This window comes from Opisthorchis viverrini, assembly GCF_000715545.1.
Source record: "Opisthorchis viverrini unplaced genomic scaffold opera_v5_272, whole genome shotgun sequence".
Classification (NCBI taxonomy): domain Eukaryota; kingdom Metazoa; phylum Platyhelminthes; class Trematoda; order Opisthorchiida; family Opisthorchiidae; genus Opisthorchis; species Opisthorchis viverrini.
Window position 1 is genome coordinate 568,477 of NW_008751930.1, and position 16,969 is coordinate 585,445.

Consider the following 16,969-nt stretch of genomic DNA (forward strand, 5'->3'; position numbering starts at 1 on the left):
GGCCTCATTGGACCCCGCTGTGAATTCCTGCTTGGGTAAACTGGCTGCCAGCAACTGTTCTAACGTTTATGCATGCATGTTGGTTTTGGGCGAGGAATCACGTAAGCATACGTGGAAAGATCATCTTGCGTAAGAACGGCGGTCAGCGTCCCTCTATTGTTGTTGCATGACAAAATAACCTGACTATCACGTTCATTGGGAAGTTTCACCGAAACGCCTAAAGTAAAAAAAACTAGGCATGACTCCAACAACTTAACTAAGTATCCTATCGGAATTCCGTGCAGTTTAACATCTCGTACTTTCTGCCCTAGAATGGATACACATTTCGGGTTTCTTCAGCCATATTTACTGATATCATCGTCGTCATCATCATCATCGTCGACAGCATAACATCAGTGTTCAACACCGATGCTTCACTGCCGTACAACCATGACTTATTTGAAAGCCTTATTGTAAAGAAAAGAATAAAGGTGGATGGGGGAGGGACTTAGTGCTAGCTTAACACAATCATTCCGAGGTGCCTACACCTCCAGACATTCACTCAGGCAATCTGGACAGAAACTGACAACAAGAACGCCACTGACATCGGTTGGCAGCCATATCTTGTAGTGTCTCCAACCAGGCACAGTGAGGATCACGCGGTCCCCATCCTGGAAGGCGAGTAGCACCGACAGCACCCAAGCGTTTCGTGATCTCCTTCACGATCCTCTGCCAAGTCAAGGGTTGGTCACCTCTCTGTTTACGCCACTCCGAATTGGGCAAGGAAAACAGTACTCTCTTCGGCAAACGATGGTTTGGCATACGCTGGATTTATCATCCTTTCCGTCTTCTCTTCGTCCAGGAAAGATCATCGTCCCATCGTTAGATCGTCAAAAGATTTCGCAAGATGTAGTGCATTGACAAAGAAGGCCTTCGTTGACTTCACAGCAGACAAGAGTAAACAAGTGTTTGTTAGAACCCCAACCGAAGAATTTCCTTAAATGTTCATCAACCTATTCACAGAGCCAACTCCTTCTCATGCACTCCGTTGAAGTACAAAAAGTCGCCTCCCAGAACTCGCGTTCATCCTGATTTCGTGTTCCCCCACTTGGCCTGGTGGCAAGTTGGCTCACCCCGATGGTCGATTTTCTCTCCCTTTCGGAAACGAAGGTGATGAGGCATAAAGATGTGAACTTATCATACGCGCAGTTTTCAACCTGAGACTTCGTGGTTTCGGCAGGGCTCAAATTGAGAACGTCTGGATAAGTGTAAATCTAACTCACAGGATATCGTCGCCAGTAGAGTTCTTGACTTTGGTTTTACGTCCTTGCCAGTGATGTAGTAGAAAAGAGGTCGAATGATGTCCTCCAAAATCACAGTAGCCAGACTGTTCACGCCAGAGGAAAGGGTGCTGTGTGGAGTAACAGATACATAAATAATACGCCCACGCTCCTCTTTGGTAGCCAATCGAGACTTAGAAAGACCAGCAACAAGGTACATGGTTTTTATTGTTAGTAGGCATTCGCAGTGAAAATACAAAACAGATTTCAAGTAGACCGTTGTTGGATTGCTCACATTTTGTTCAGTTTTATCGTCGGCGTCAGTACTCTGCGAACTGTAAATGAACAGTTGCTAGGGCGTACCGAACTGTCCTCTTGACTGGGTCCATTACTACACAAAGAGGTAAATGTGTGCATCGCTCCTCTAGATCTTTAGCAACCAGGTAGTAAAATGTCTGGTGGATGATTCTTACTGATGGTAGTAATCAGTTCTATGTCCTGCCGAATTTCGAGTTAATCGCACTGCTGATGATCAGCCGCTTGTGACCAAAGGGTTATATGTTCAGACTACCAGCCGAGAGGTCGCGACTTTGAGATTCCCTGAGTCCCGTGAGAGGTGCATCGTTGGTTATTCCGAATAAGGTTGAAACAACTGTACAGTACATCTCGACATTTCGGCATAGACTGGAAGCCCCACGGTTTGCAATCCTCTTTTAACTTGAGCGGCTCATGAAACAATAGTCTTTTGTGGCCCACCGCAAGCACGCACACTGAGCGTTAAGGAATCACGTGCTCGTGCGCACGTCTCTTCTATTTGATAACTGTCCAGTACTCTGATTGGCTCATGCACATTGGATCGGTGGCCTTCAGTCCCACTGGTCGATTCCTATTTCTAATGTCAGCACCGGCCAACGAACATTCTCCCATTGGTTAACTCTGGGTGAACGGTTCACACACATAAAGCTGCAGTTACACTGAGCGCTTCGCTTAAAAAATCGCCTCGATTGGTGATGAAACAGTTGCCACCTACCACCTAGATCAATGAAAGAAACCGTTGGTGTGTTCCGAGTACAAGCAGTTCAAATTAGAATTACCCTGAAGACAGTGCTGTTACATTAAAATAACAGTTTCTAGTCTTAGATATCGTATTTTGAGATAGCACAGATTCTGATTAAGTTATATCTACACACATTGATAGAAGCCGGTAGCTGAGTAGTAATCACATTTCCCCAGTAATCCGATGTTTTATCAAGAGCCTTTTCCCATGTTTTATATGGTTTACCTACTGGCCTCATAGAGGTCTACGATTCTTCAGCCGACCTGAGGTTGCTATGATCACGCTAAGTTGCTCAGACTAAAAGTTATAGAAATTTAAGGTTTCAAATGTCACTTGTATCCCGACTGATTGACTAAGTTGAGCGTAATTTCCTTGTTCATTCCACATACGCCCATGAAATGTTCCAGCTTCACACTTTTGTCCCTTAGAATGCCATTTTTAGAAGCTATCCAGCCATTCTAACAACCTTGGTGCAGCATTCTTACTCTAACTAAACTGTTTGTGTCCTGTGAACACGATTCGAAAGTTTAATCGGCTCACGGCTCTGCAAACTAAAGTTTAACTATGCTAAAGAACCAAGGAGAGCTCTTACCGTGTTGCAATCTAATTGGAAATACGCAGAAGAGGTCTCAATCTGACAGGCTTCAGGGACAGAGAGGATGAATCAACTTACATGCGATATGCGGATAATAACGTGGCAGGTTAGAGCCCTTCCAGCTTTCCCTCAAGGTGTCTATGGCATGATGTTCCCGCCAAGAAAACTCACCTCGGACCAGTATGTTGCTTTCTGTTTATCCAGACATATGGAGTCTGCAAAAACATGAAACATCAATAAACCGCGCCAACAGCTTCAAGAAAATATCGATCCGTAATGACTCACCTTAGCGAAGCTGCAAATATAATGGACAGGAAAAGGCCACGTATCACGGGAATTCCATCGAAGAGAACCATGACCAAATAGGGCAATAATTGATCCGCTTTCTTTATCAGGCCGGCACCGATCGGGTCACAATCGACAAAGTAAGCGTAGGCAACCAGGCCGGAAGCCAGTTGGATCACCATGAATATTGAATTCATTGGTACGTTCAATAGGATTGCTCTGCAAGAGAAAACAAAAGACCACAGCTAGGCACCAAGGTTAAGTAAGAATGCATTGCTGTGGCTGGCTCTTAAAAACAGCTACAAACCGCAAACTTCCACAGGGTTTTACTGGATATATTAGTGTAGGCACCTAATGGTAGATTAAGGCTGATTGGATAAATTAGCCTACATTAGCTTGGGAATTTCTCACTGCTTGGATCCCACTCCGCCCGTTCCGTTTAAGTTACCTGTCTAACCACAGTAGTTCGCAAGAATGCGCACAGTCGTTCTGTCCTCACTGTTTGCTCCGGACACCCGTGCTTATGTCGGCTTGTCATTCGCTCGATTGATTCTCTCTTCAACAAGATCTCACATGAATTTCCACTCAACATTACTGGTTCTACAACAGATCTCCAGATGGTTCTGTGGTTAGGCGCGTGCTTACTTCCAGGAAGCCACGAGACTCAGATCCAGGCTTGGCACGTCGAGTACTCCCCTCTGGGCTTGAGCAATCTGGCAGTATCTCAGGCCGCGTGCTCCTTTGGGTGGCGTTATGAGTCGTATAAAACACATACAAACAAAATCGACCTATCAAATCAATCAAGGTGGGACAGTCCCCGAAGAGCAGTTTGTCCTAACCGTCTTGGCTTGGAAATCGCAAAGCACATCGACCTTTCTCAGCTTTCGCTACATGATATTTTTGAGGAGTTGCTCGTCCAACCCGAGCCTACTGTTTTTTTCAGGGAGGTTTTGTCCTGTAATTGAAGCTCATTTGTGCTAAAAAACCAAGAAGCATTGTGCAGCTGTTTCGTCCTTGATGGGGATCATCAATACCTCACGAAATTCGGAAGGTTTTGAATCTGCAACACTCCGGTCTGTGGTTGACCATTTTGGCCTCAAGTTGTTGAAAATCAGAGTGATTAGCTAACACGTAGACACGAGATAGAGCTGCTCATCCTTCAATCAAAGAGGTCACACCAAGAGGTCACCCATCGCCTGATTCTTCGAGCGATGACGTCTTAGATGGAAGTTCTACTCATCCTGTGGACGCAATCTTTCCTTATAAATTGATGGTTTTGTGAGGCGGCTCGGTAATTTTCAAATGAAATTTTGTGCTATAAGTGAAGCCAGTCTGTGCTGGAAAGTCCCGAAACACTGCTTAATCCTCATCTGAAATCCTCTGCACCGCAGCTCTCAGGAAACTCCATGAAATTTCAAAACCGTGGCCCATACTTTGAGCGCCGAATCGCTCAGCCACGAGCAGCTGTGGCTTTCATTCCCACGTTTTTCTTAAATTCAGTTCTTCACGGCCACCTCATGAAGACGACCGTCATTGCGGAAGAATCATCCGATTGTGTACACGAGACTCGCGCAGAACAAACAACTCTACCCTACGGGCACATTGTTATCGGAGACGACGTTCCGACAGTTGTACAGAAATCCCCTGTAGCTACCCCGTCGCCCACATGCTCGACTGTTCAGCTCACAGTCGCCCACTGGATCACGAGACTTGTCTTTTTTCATACTCACAAACCACGTCACATTTGAGTGACTCATCGGACATCGATTGTCTGTACCGTCTAGTGAGCGTAGCAACAACCCATGTGCTGACACACCCACGTACACGCAAACGGACCTACATATAGGGAGACCGAACACAATCAGCACTGACTCGCGCGCAGGGAGCGGGAAGTCAACCACTCTCCACAAGTCCACGGACAATTATGGAACACTAGTATCAGCCATACTGCGGAGAGAACACGTTTCCACCGTCGGGACTTTCACCAAGGAACTCTCATGGACGATAATTTCCTCTTTTGACTTGGTCCCATTTTGAACTAATACCCGCACCCATCACGCAAAAGCTGAACTGAACTGTATTATCTCGTAATGTAGTACTCATAAGGTTGCTGAAAATTTGTCGACAGCCCACGACCGGTTTCACCCTTCTTGGGGCTCATCAGGAAGGTGCAGTCCCCGAGTTTCCGTCAACCTCATGTTCTACTTGAAACCAAATTGCACAACATTAGCGAACCACACTCATTTGCAAATTAATTTGCTTTTTTTTGGAAATATTATAACCGAGAGATTCAGCCGGGTTCCAAGTGAGTCTCTCGAAAAACCAAATTAATTTGCAAATGAGTGGATTTCGCTAACTTGGATATTTCTTTTTTCAGAAACTTTATTCTTTCTTTATTACCTCCTAGTGTACTTTCTCACATCGATTTCTGTTCTCGCCTCCACTCACCGTATAACATTAGTATTCAGTTAATATTAGTACTGCATAGCTTAAAGCTAGCAGATGACCGGGAGTCGATTCAATCGAACCGTTCGGTAGAAGCCTGTAGCGAATAGACGTCTTAATGCAGACACGACGCACTAACCGAATCCAGAAGGCATTGTGCGGTTAACCATTCACAAACTCGTCATCAGCTCAAAGTAAGACCATATATGTTGATTCCTTCCTTCTATTTTTATATTGTACAACGCGATTCTCCCTTTTCGTTACTTTGGTTTCCGCCTAAGCCACCCTTCTTGTTTTTGACCTGAACATAAACCGTTCTTTGATCTTGTCATCGGACGTGTTGTTTAAGTTTACACGTGGTTTCGCTAGCTCGTAAACACGTGGCTCCGAGTCGGCGTGGACTTTGAGACCCGTTAGGAATTAGCAGTTCCTAAACCGGTGTATAGAAGCCGGCGTAGTCCCACGATTTGAGGTTTGTAAAGCTTTATCATTTTATTATTGTACTTATAGTACCGCATTTATAGATAAACCTCCATTTGAAAGAATTGGCTTTTGGGGATTTGCGCGTAACTCGACCTGGTTCAACAGATTGCTGGAATCAATCTATAATATATGAGTAGAATTCACGGTACCCAAGTGTTAAACTGTTTAGAATAGGCTTTCAATGTTCACCTGCGAGCAGTTCTCATATCCTTGCATGCCAGGTACCGTTGGATTTGCGTTTGATTAGCTCCAAATATGCCAAGCATCATTCCAGCTCCTCCGAACGCGAGGGCCCACACAGAATGTCGTCTTAGAGGATCGAAACTGAAGCTGTAGAAGAGAATAGTTGAGGAAATGGGGGAAAAACGTGGGAACCAGGTATTGCCATCAAGACTGCAGTAACTTTTGAACTAAAAGCATGCATACGAACCGTAAGGACCAACCTGAAAGACTGGAGACGCTTCCCCTCCCAGGCGATAGCCCACAGAACTTTTGGACCGCCAACTTTCACAACGCCCATAATCACGATGAGTAGGAGCCCGAAGGTGAGCACAAACAACTGCAGCACGTCCGTCCAAACGACCGCACGAATACCGCCCTGGGCGAATGGGAACGGAGTTGTTCGGTGCGTGAGTAGAAGGGGATACAAAGTACAGGGGATCGATTTATGCTTAGGTTTACAAACAGTAAGGTGTATATGCATGTCAGCGGGGAGACGTGGCTCAAGTGGTTGGAGCGTGGTTCGAACCCGACCGCTGTTTCTGGAATTCCCCTGTCTAGACTTAGGCAACCTGGCAGTATCCCATCCCTTGTGCTAGGCAACAAAAAGGTGTTACAGCTGAACGATTTGCATTTATTATTATACGCCTGTGTGTGTCGTAGTCTGACAGACATGAGACAGTGAATAAAAAAGGTTGGAAACAGTTCAATATATAAAGCAACATAACGAATCGCTTGCTATCAAGGTGTCTGTCGGGACCGATTGAGGAGGGCGAAATAAGGTGACCAGGCCCCTTATCGGTCTTCTGCAGCCAGCTTTCAACTTTAGCGCAGACAATGAACGAGATACTAACGCTTTACTGCTCTGCTGCACAAATATCGATCACAGTGAAAAGATGAGCAGCATTCAGAAAATTCACTCAGCAGTGCCTGTCTGACCACTCTACCACCTTCACAGTCGTGTCACAAAGAACGGGAAAACTTACATCTGAAGCCACAACAGATCAAGAAGAGATTCTGTCAAGAAAACATGTTGCATCCAAACTCGAAAAGACGAGAAGTTGAAGCCAGTTATCACTTGTGTCTTTTATCAACTCAAGTATGACAAACTGGCCAACAGTAAAGGACACTACTCACACGATAGCTGAAAACTCTTCCACGGCCCACAAACCGGTTTCGCCCTTCATGGAACTCATCAGGTGGACGTAGTTCCCGAGTTTCCGTCAACCTTATGTTTTATGTGAACCCAAAATGGACTAATTTTGACAAGTACACTCATTTGCAAATCGATTTGGTTTTCACTGGAGACTCGAGTGAATCTCTTGTTTATGGTGTTCTTCAAATGAATGTGCCGCACCAGGCCGCTTCATGTTTCAGTTGGTACGATATTCGAGATATCACAGTATAATTCCATAAAGGAGCAAGAGAGAGTCACGAGTAATTCACTTGAGTCTCTCGTGAAAACCAAACTGGTTTGCAAATGGGTGTATTTGTCGAGGTCAACAGTACGTCCGGATGGTCTCCCGTGACCCCTATTGTGGTGTGACTTTCATAAGGAAACGATACATTTCACCAACATTCTTCACTCTTCATGAAAGAAGTCTAAAACTGTGAGATAAAATCCACAAACTGTATGTTCTACTTGTCATAATCCACACTAGTGGGGTCCATGCTAGTACAGTTTAACCGTCATTAGAAGACGGCGCTCAAATGATTTTAGGGCGTGTCGGAACGTGTAGTCTCTTTTCGGCAACCTGGTCACGAGCAGCTGCAGCTCTTTTTCGAACAACACTTGAGTTCATCTGATTCTACTGAGCGTGATAACCGAATATTTCGGAATTTGAGTCTCCCCTTCATCATTCAGGTCAGGGAACATCTTCGAAAAATTACTCACTGGCGGTAGAATACCGTTCAGAGCCCTATTCACTAACAGAGCACTGTTGGTTCGTAGCACAATAGTGGGCCACAAACTTGTGTAGACTCAGACGCGGTTTCACTTGATTTCTATAGGTCAATGTTTATCACTCAAACTAAACGAATTTCTCTGGTGGCGTCTGCCGCGTGACTTAAGGCGGTCGACTACAGTGAACTGTGCTCAATAGTGAAAATTTATTGTAACTCTACCAGTGCTTTGCAACTGGCATTATGCCATGTTGCCCAGACCTTGTGCTCCGTGCGTTCTGGTGAAATTTTGCTTCGCTGATCATTGGCTGCAGGGCAAGTGAGCACGCACACAGGGCACACACACAGGCGCACGCAGACAACCACACGCACTCAGGTACACGCAAATGCCAGCGCACACGCACAACGCACGCATGGGCTCAACTACACCAATCATTGGCCCAATTTCACCCAATAGGGATCAGGACAAGCCGTATGAAAGATCCAACGTAGAGGCTTGAGGGCTTGGTGCCAGACAGAAAACAGCGACGATGTACTGAGAATTTTTGCGGGAATCTTCTAAAGACAGGCGAATATTGTATACCAAACTGGAAATGACAATGATGGATGAGAAAATGTGATTTATTTCAAGATCGATGACTCAAAACAGAGCCACCAAAAAAATCCGCTTACCAGTGTTGTGTAGAATGTAGCGACCACACCAGTGGTTATGATCGACAACCACAAAGGAAGACCACTGACTGAAGAGAATGAACAATGAGGGAAAGTGAGGATATCATTTGTGTCAGTAACAGTTAGGGATGGCTCCTGAATGCCTTACACAAATCCACGTCTGCTTTATCCGGTGCTGGCGAATCACTAATTGTGGTGATAAACATCAATCTCTACCCTATTCATAACCACCACGATCGATAATTCAGAAAACCGGTCGTTCGCTGACGTGAAAAAAAAACTAATTTAATTATTGCGAAAAACCCTTAGTATTAGCTTCTACAAGTACATCTAGACATGTTCACAACTAGAAGTCGCCTACGTGTTCACGTAAGAGTTCACAAATTCTGTAAGTGAGGACGATGTGATCCATTTGGCTGCGGACTAACACAGGGTTGGAAAGTACCGAGTAAGAGGACATTACGGTTATCCCCCATCTTGGTACTACGTAAAAGCAAGTTGCGGTGAGCATGTAGCTAAGGCAGTCCGTTGACGTTGTCCGGAGGTAACGAATACAGCCACCTGTGCTAATTCTGCTCAAATGTGTATTCAAATCCTCGGAAATCACCACGATACTCGAGATTATCGCCCTCCAATAAGGGGCACTCACGATCGCACGAGAAGCTGTGTTTTATGACGTCAGAGTGACTGTCGATAGGACCGTATGAAGCTACGATAAACCAACAACGATCAACGAAATGCACACATTTGCGAACAAATTTGGTTTCTGCGAGAGATGCACCTGGAATCCAGCTAAATCTCTCGGTTGTGATGTTTCCAGGTGAGCTTCTCGCAAAACCCAATTTTGTTTGCAAATAAACGTATTTCGTTAATTTCGTGCAATTCGATTTCAAGTTGAACATCGGGGACTACGCTTACCTGATGAGCCCCAAGAAGGCCAAAACCGGCCGTGGTCTGTCGAGGAGTAGTGCATTACAACAACTATCAACTTCCAAATTTTTTTACCGAATTGGCCAAAGGGACAGTATGAGGCCACCATCAACGGTGTGAAGTCGGGCGAGGACGCTTCCACACCTACTACGTAGCCGGCGCCAGCGGCCTGTAGACCGCCAGGAGTGCACAGCTTTTAGTGAGAAAAATAAACTTTTGGTTATGAAGCCTTTAGTGCGCATCAATGAAGGCGGGCTGGCTGATGAACGCACGACAGGATCGATATCGCATAGGATTGTTTCTGGTTTTGTGTGTGTCAGGCTACTATCACAGTGTCCACGTTTAGAAGGAACGCCATAGTTCTCAAACAGAGAACACCTGACCTTGAAGGCTCCAGCAAGAAATTCCAGGTCATTCAGGGTTTGACGGACATATACCTAAAAGGAAAGCATGAAGCCTCAAGAGACTGTGCTACTCGGGTTTCCTATCAACTGACTAATCTGGCCGCAGGTTTGACACGGACGTTTCTGGGATAGTTCACTGAGTTACGGAAATTTACCAACCATCACAGCAAGGTAAGTCCCCCACCGTTCTCACAAGAGCGGAACCGTTAGACGTCTGAAGACTGAGTAGAAGGATTGTCGACGCTCTCTCCAAGAGTGAATCGAAGTGACAGACAGCTTAGCTCATTTCCGCGCAGATGGAGAAAGGTCTGTTACAAGCGATCAGAACGTCATCGTTCCAGGATGCTATTTTTCAGTGTTTCGGTTATAAGATCAGTTAAGCATAGGATTGCTAATCCGGATGATTAAAAACGTTGAAACATGCAGAATCGGGAGACTCACCTTGACTAATCGCCAGTGAAGGGGCATAGAGGACCAATGATATGTAGAACCACTAGGGTTTTTTGGTGAAATGTGATAGGAGAATCATGAAATCAGCAGCAAAGTAAGGAAAGATTATTGATCTCTCTAACGCATATTTGTAAGCGCCTTATCGACTGCAATCTATTTTGTTTTCTTCATAGTCACATCACTCTCATTTGAACGGTCGTCCTCCTGTTCTGGCATAATTATTCCGGTGAGTCCACACCAAAGGAAGCGCTGGATTCGAGTTTCACCCCCATTAGAGCTCATCAGCAGTGCATATCCAATGGCTGTGCCGGGATGTGAACCCCGGACATCTGACATGCGAGGCGAGCGTGTAACCACTACCCCACCAACGCACGTTGGACTCATCTGAATTTTTACGTCTGAACAGGCGTACGTGTTCACGCTGGAGCGATGTGACTGGTGTGCTCTACTCACCATCCAACGACGACCCAGTAACTGTGCTGGTTGTTTTCTATTGAACCGGATATCTTGATAGATAGGATAATGAGTACACGTACACAATCATCAGTGTTCACAGCAGTATCAGGTGAGAACGCTTGTTGTTCAATGCAATTCAGCATACAACTCATGGGTGTGCGTGGGCTGGGATACTGCCGTGGTGCCCACACCTGGACAAGGGGGATGACTAGGCTACTCGATCAAGGCATTTAGCTGGAAAGCTTAACCAAAGCAGACGGAGAACAGATGTTCACGGGCGGAGTAAGCAAATGATATGAGAGGCTTGGTGCACTCCCCAAAATGGCCTTGATCCACAACAAGGCCACAAGAAAATCAAATACGCTGGCAATGGATGGTTTATAACTCTACAACGGAGAAACAAACTACTGTTTGTGACCTTAAAGGGACTGACTTGCTAAAAGAACTGCTGGTGACTTACAGAATCGTGCAGAGAAGAAATTTTCAGTGTGAAAATATCTACCAGCTAGATGTCTTCTATTCCTGAGTGAAAGGCTAGTTGACCAGAGGGAAAAGTGAAGAATCAAGCCATTTCAAGAACGGGGAACGAGTGGACGTTCCTTCCTGAAGCAGAGTACGTTCTCACATAAAGGACCATTAGGCAGTGATGAAGAACTCGAAAAACGTCTTTAGACGAATCGAAGTCAGAACGATCGGGCTGACCGACAGTCGGAAAAGGACATCAAATGTCATTTCATAGTCCGGGGAACTATTCACCAAATTCAATATAATTCATTGGTTAAGGAGAGGCATTACTGACTAGGCCCGCGGTTCGAAACCAACTTCGATATCTCGACTGCCCTCGTCTGAGCCTGAAAAACCTGGCAGTATCTCCGCCCCCGATCTCCCCTCGGGTAGTATGGCAAGTAGGGACCGAAAGATTGTCGCACCTGAATGATATGATACTCTACAAATGACAGTCCCATTATGTTCTGTAAAGCCAGCCACCTGACGTAGGCGATTCGCCTTCCTTCATTTGGGCGTTGTTTTTTTCTTCCTGCTGCTCTTGGCTGGATACTCTGATGGAGTTCACTTTAGAGTTGCACAATCTTGTGAAAGCAAATTCTGACCGTCGTTCGATGTGGCCTGTATAGTCCCTCAGCGCATAGTTTTGCAGGAAAAAAAAGTCGATGGACTACCCTGAACCTCACATATTTTACTGTGTATTTGAAGATGAACTCTACGAATCATGCAAAGTCCGCCGTTTGCATCACTATCGATCGCTCAGGCAGTTTCGGACAACTAAGCAGTTTTTGGGCTATATAATTCCTGCCGATTGGATAGCAGCTTTGCATCGGAGAGCTGTCCAATAAACTATTTCGTTAGGTTCATGTATCACTTACAATTACCAGAGCAATGCACTCTCCTACTAATGAGCCACCGCAATGAGTGTACCGTCCAGCAATATTGAGTGCCACGGTATGGTGATTCCGTTTCCTCGGAAGCCTGTCCTACAGCAAACTATTGTCAACGTTTTCAACACCCTTCTTCAGCAACCGCTGAGGGGATGGGTCGGAAACGGTAGCTTGAGAGTTGAGTGTTGCAACTGGATGCTCCTTCTTCAATGAAATATATCCTCGTATAGTACTGTTGAATCGATACATGCTTTCAGTAGGTGCCAAGATCTACACATTTATGGTGGTAAATCCTCACGCTAGATCCGGCGTTTGGAAACGCTATCTTACACTTCCCTCACCGGAGAAACGTAACTTCAGTTGCATCCAAATTTTTTTAGACAGCTTTGTATGCAATAAATACTTAAGACTGGGTGACCGGTCGTCGTATTCATAATTGAGAGGCACTAATGCACGCAATGAATCTGTAGACCTACTGGTGGTCACCTCAACTACTTCATAAAATGCGTGTTGTGTGTAAGGAATTACAGGTTGTCCTGATTCAGTGTACAAGTGATAAACTTTGAATCTTGCATAATCGTGTAAAGACTCGAATTGCGCACTGTACTGCACACAACCTTTACTGTTTTCGATGAGGTTCTACACGCTACGCATAACTTTCGAATTCAGAAATACCGGGCCCTAGCAAAGTGGAGCAAAACCTTCAAAATCTTTCACTACTTTCAATTGCCAGTAGTCAAAGAGAAAATAACCCCACATTACATGACTTCCATCAGAGCCCATATGATGTGAAATGAGAGGCTGGAAACTGAATAGCGTTGTATTCTGTCTAAGGACGATTTTATCATTCTCTCAAGTGTTTAGACCACAAGCTGAAAGGCCCTGCGTTCCAGACTTCCTGGAGGTTTGTAAGATGTGCACTAATGATAATTCCGGATAAGAATGAAATGACTGCAAAGACGCAATACACTACTCAGAAGGTCGCTGAAATTTCTTCGACAGTCACCGACCGGTTTCGCCCTTCTTGGGGCTTATCAGGTGAGCGCATTCCCCTAGTTTTCGCCTACCTTATGTTCTACTTGAATTCAAATAGCACGAAATTAGCGAAATACACGAGATATTCATCTGGGTTCCAGTTGCGTCCCTCGAAAAACTAAATTAGTTTGCAGACGAATGTATTTCACTAATTGCTTTGTGCTCCCCGTCTTTTTATCACCGACTGACTTTATATGCCAGATGCATTTTTCAAAAATCCTCTATAATGTTGTATTCAAAGACTCACCATTTGAAAGCAAAATATCAGCGAGGCTATCCACCTTACGCTTTTTCCGAAGCGGAACTCTAGATACTGAGGAGAATGGAGGGAGAATTACCGCGAAAGAAAGTTAATGATAGGAAGGTAGTGCATCCACTTTATTTTGTATGTTTATTCACTCCCATTAGAAATGATTTCAGATGAAGCAACCATCAGCGCTTAAAAATGTCGTCAGAGGCTAAAATCTACTTCTCTGAAAATAATATATTTTTGAGGGTACAGTTAGTTCGACTAATCAATGTGTAGTACACTCTTCCAAAGGAAGGTTCTTCCAGGTAGCAGCCTCCTCACGGCCACAGAACCACTCATTGTCCGCCATAATTAAGTATGCTGCCTAAAACCACATCAGCCGGGGTCATCCATTCTTCCGGAAACTATCAGTCATAGTTACCACAAACAGAGTATGCTGTTGGAAGAACGGTGTAGGTTCACAGAATGAAGACTCAGAGTAGACAGGCATAAGATGATGGAAACTCCTGAGGTAAGTTTGAGCACTTAAAGTGCAAAGTCACAGATCGGAAGGTGTGTCCTTTTCATGGAAATACAACTCTTGCTGAGTCAATCTGGAAGAGACAGTCCACCCTCAGAGTGGAAGGCTTCTCCGAAGTTCAGGAAACCGTGGTTTGGAAGAACGGTGTAGGTTCACAGAATGAAGACTCAGAGTAGACAGGCATAAGATGATGGAAACTCCTGAGGTAAGTTTGAGCACTTAAAGTGCAAAGTCACAGATCGGAAGGTGTGTCCTTTTCATGGAAATACAACTCTTGCTGAGTCAATCTGGAAGAGACAGTCCACCCTCAGAGTGGAAGGCTTCTCCGAAGTTCAGGCAAACCGTGGTTGGCGCTGCTCAACCACTTGAGGCGTTTCATCTGTGTAGATTGTCCACCTCCCCCCCTAAACTGGCAGAAAACCTACTTGATTCTTTCTCAGATGTCGAATGTAGGCGTCCAGATGTTTGGACAAACCATATGGTTCTGCCACTAAGACATTTGGTTTGGATAACTTTGTTGAATAAATGAACAGAGCCTGATTGGCTGAGATTCTCTCAAATGCGTCTTGGTTCCGGAATTTTCGATAACCTAGCAAAGCAAGGCGAATCCATCAATGAATGAAGCTGGATGAACCCTTCTGATCCCAAAACCCGATGGCTCTGCAAAACATGAAGGCATATTAACAATTCCAAGTTAGTCTTTCAATGTTTCAAACGCCACGGCCCACGATGAGAGCATGGGGCATGAAAATAGGAGATGTTCTGTTAAAAAAATAGCACGCGCATCGACCTAGACACTGTATTCAACAAGTGTAAATGATCTCGACATACTACTGATGAGGTGGCTGAAAACTTTCCGAACGACAGTGGGAGTTCGAAAGTTCGAAGTTTGGAATCATAAGTTTTGAGCAAGATATTACCACAAAGGTGACGTTCCACACACTGATCAACACCTGATGTACTTTTGGCCAGGTTCACAGCGTTTCGTACATGCACCTTCATTTCGTCAGTAGGCGTGCGTCATGCGTACTCTGGCAAATTTAGGTAACATAAATTTGGCAAGCGCTTACACCACCAAAACGACACACATCTATCCATAAATGAAACTGAATGAACCCGTCTTCTGTTCGGCAGACCCGATGGCCCTGCAAAGCGTGATGGCATACTAACAATTCCGGGGGAAATACTTCAAAGTTTCAATCACCACGGCTCACAATCAGTGCATTAAATGATGAATAAGATATGTTGAGAAATACCACGCCCATCGACCTAGACACTCTAAACGACTTCAAGAAATAGGATACCCAGTGAGTTGGATTAAGCGTCAACTTGGAAAGATATTGGTTCCAGTATCCAGACTCAGTAATGAATGGATTGGCACAGCAGTCATTCCATATAAAGCAGGAGGTTATTCGAAGACTATTGAACTTAGCCAACATTCGAGTAGCTTTTCAGAAGGGAAAACGCTACGCTCAGTTTTGGTGCAATTGAAAGATCCCCTGCCGGCTGAAAGGACTGGGGACTGTGTGTACAAAATTAACTGCAACGATTGCGCTAAGGTTTATATAGGACAAACTGCCAGGGAATTGCACACCAGAATCGGTGAGCATAAAAGAAGGATTAACAAACCACCAAGGAATGCAGAAGAATACCAAACGCTGGTCAAAGACTCAGCGATGGAGGTACATAGACACGGGGCATAAATAGATTTGGAGAATGTGGAGGTTTTAAGGCGGGGACTGTGATTCACACCACAGTGACTGATAGCCGAGGCGGTGGAAAGTACTAAGCATCACAGCGTGAATAGAATCGAGGGTGTGGAACTGGCGAGCGTTTGAAAAGCGGTCTTAGATAAGCCGAGTTGACACGTGACTGTGTGGTTGTCAATCCACGCAGAATCATTAGCAAAATCAAATTCCACAGAATCTCTCTCCCTAGCACAGCTCTATTGACACAGAGACGGATGGAAAGTGCAAACGACGTTCAAGAGGGATCATTACGTGAACGGAACTAGGAGAACTAGGCCCTTGGCTGGACTCAAATCCATGTAAGTCTCCCCATCGGCCAAACACTTAACGACTCACCCTAATACAAAAAGTCCTTTGGCCGACACCTAACGGAGATTTAGTTTGACTTAGTTGATTGGTTCTCTTTCCGCCTTAAATCTCCACCAACCTAGTCTCTTAGCCTGACAAAGCTTTTGTGTCAAAAACGAAACATTGCTCAGCAATAAATTTACCGATTGTGACCAAACTTTTCCGAGAACGTTGGCTACTCAATCAGTTCCAAGCATTTTTCACCTGAAGGGACACAAGTTTTTTCCTCCACTATGACAATTCAGTTGACATCAATCTGGCAAGCGCTTGCACCATCAAATCACACCGTATCCGGGACAAGGGTTCTTGGGTTGGTGATGATCATCCGTGACAGCAAACAGCCACAATACGGTCCAGGAAAAAACATGGCCTAAGGCGAAAATGCCAGCTCTCGTCCAACTGCACACTGACAACGTATCCTCGTTTGATGAACTTCAAACTGATCTGAAAGATCGGTGGCACAATTCATAAACGGTGAGTCCCACCAGTCAGTCACATCTGTATTCTTTCCTAGGCT

The 16,969-nt window shown here is 45.0% G+C and overlaps 1 protein-coding gene across 1 annotated transcript in view; it reads right to left on the reverse strand.

Annotated features, from left to right (window-relative positions):
• Positions 1-16,969, reverse strand: part of T265_09393 (hypothetical protein) — a gene marked incomplete at both ends in the record, with an annotated part of 29,806 nt that overhangs the window by 8,367 nt on the left and 4,470 nt on the right. The window contains 10 exons of the mRNA XM_009175437.1: positions 542-773; positions 1,263-1,390; positions 3,197-3,415; positions 6,314-6,454; positions 6,568-6,722; positions 8,918-8,985; positions 10,693-10,744; positions 10,879-11,207; positions 13,834-13,899; positions 15,986-16,141. Coding sequence (XP_009173701.1) covers positions 542-773; positions 1,263-1,390; positions 3,197-3,415; positions 6,314-6,454; positions 6,568-6,722; positions 8,918-8,985; positions 10,693-10,744; positions 10,879-11,207; positions 13,834-13,899; positions 15,986-16,141 — 1,546 coding nt within the window. The remainder of the gene's footprint in view (positions 1-541; positions 774-1,262; positions 1,391-3,196; positions 3,416-6,313; positions 6,455-6,567; positions 6,723-8,917; positions 8,986-10,692; positions 10,745-10,878; positions 11,208-13,833; positions 13,900-15,985; positions 16,142-16,969) is intronic.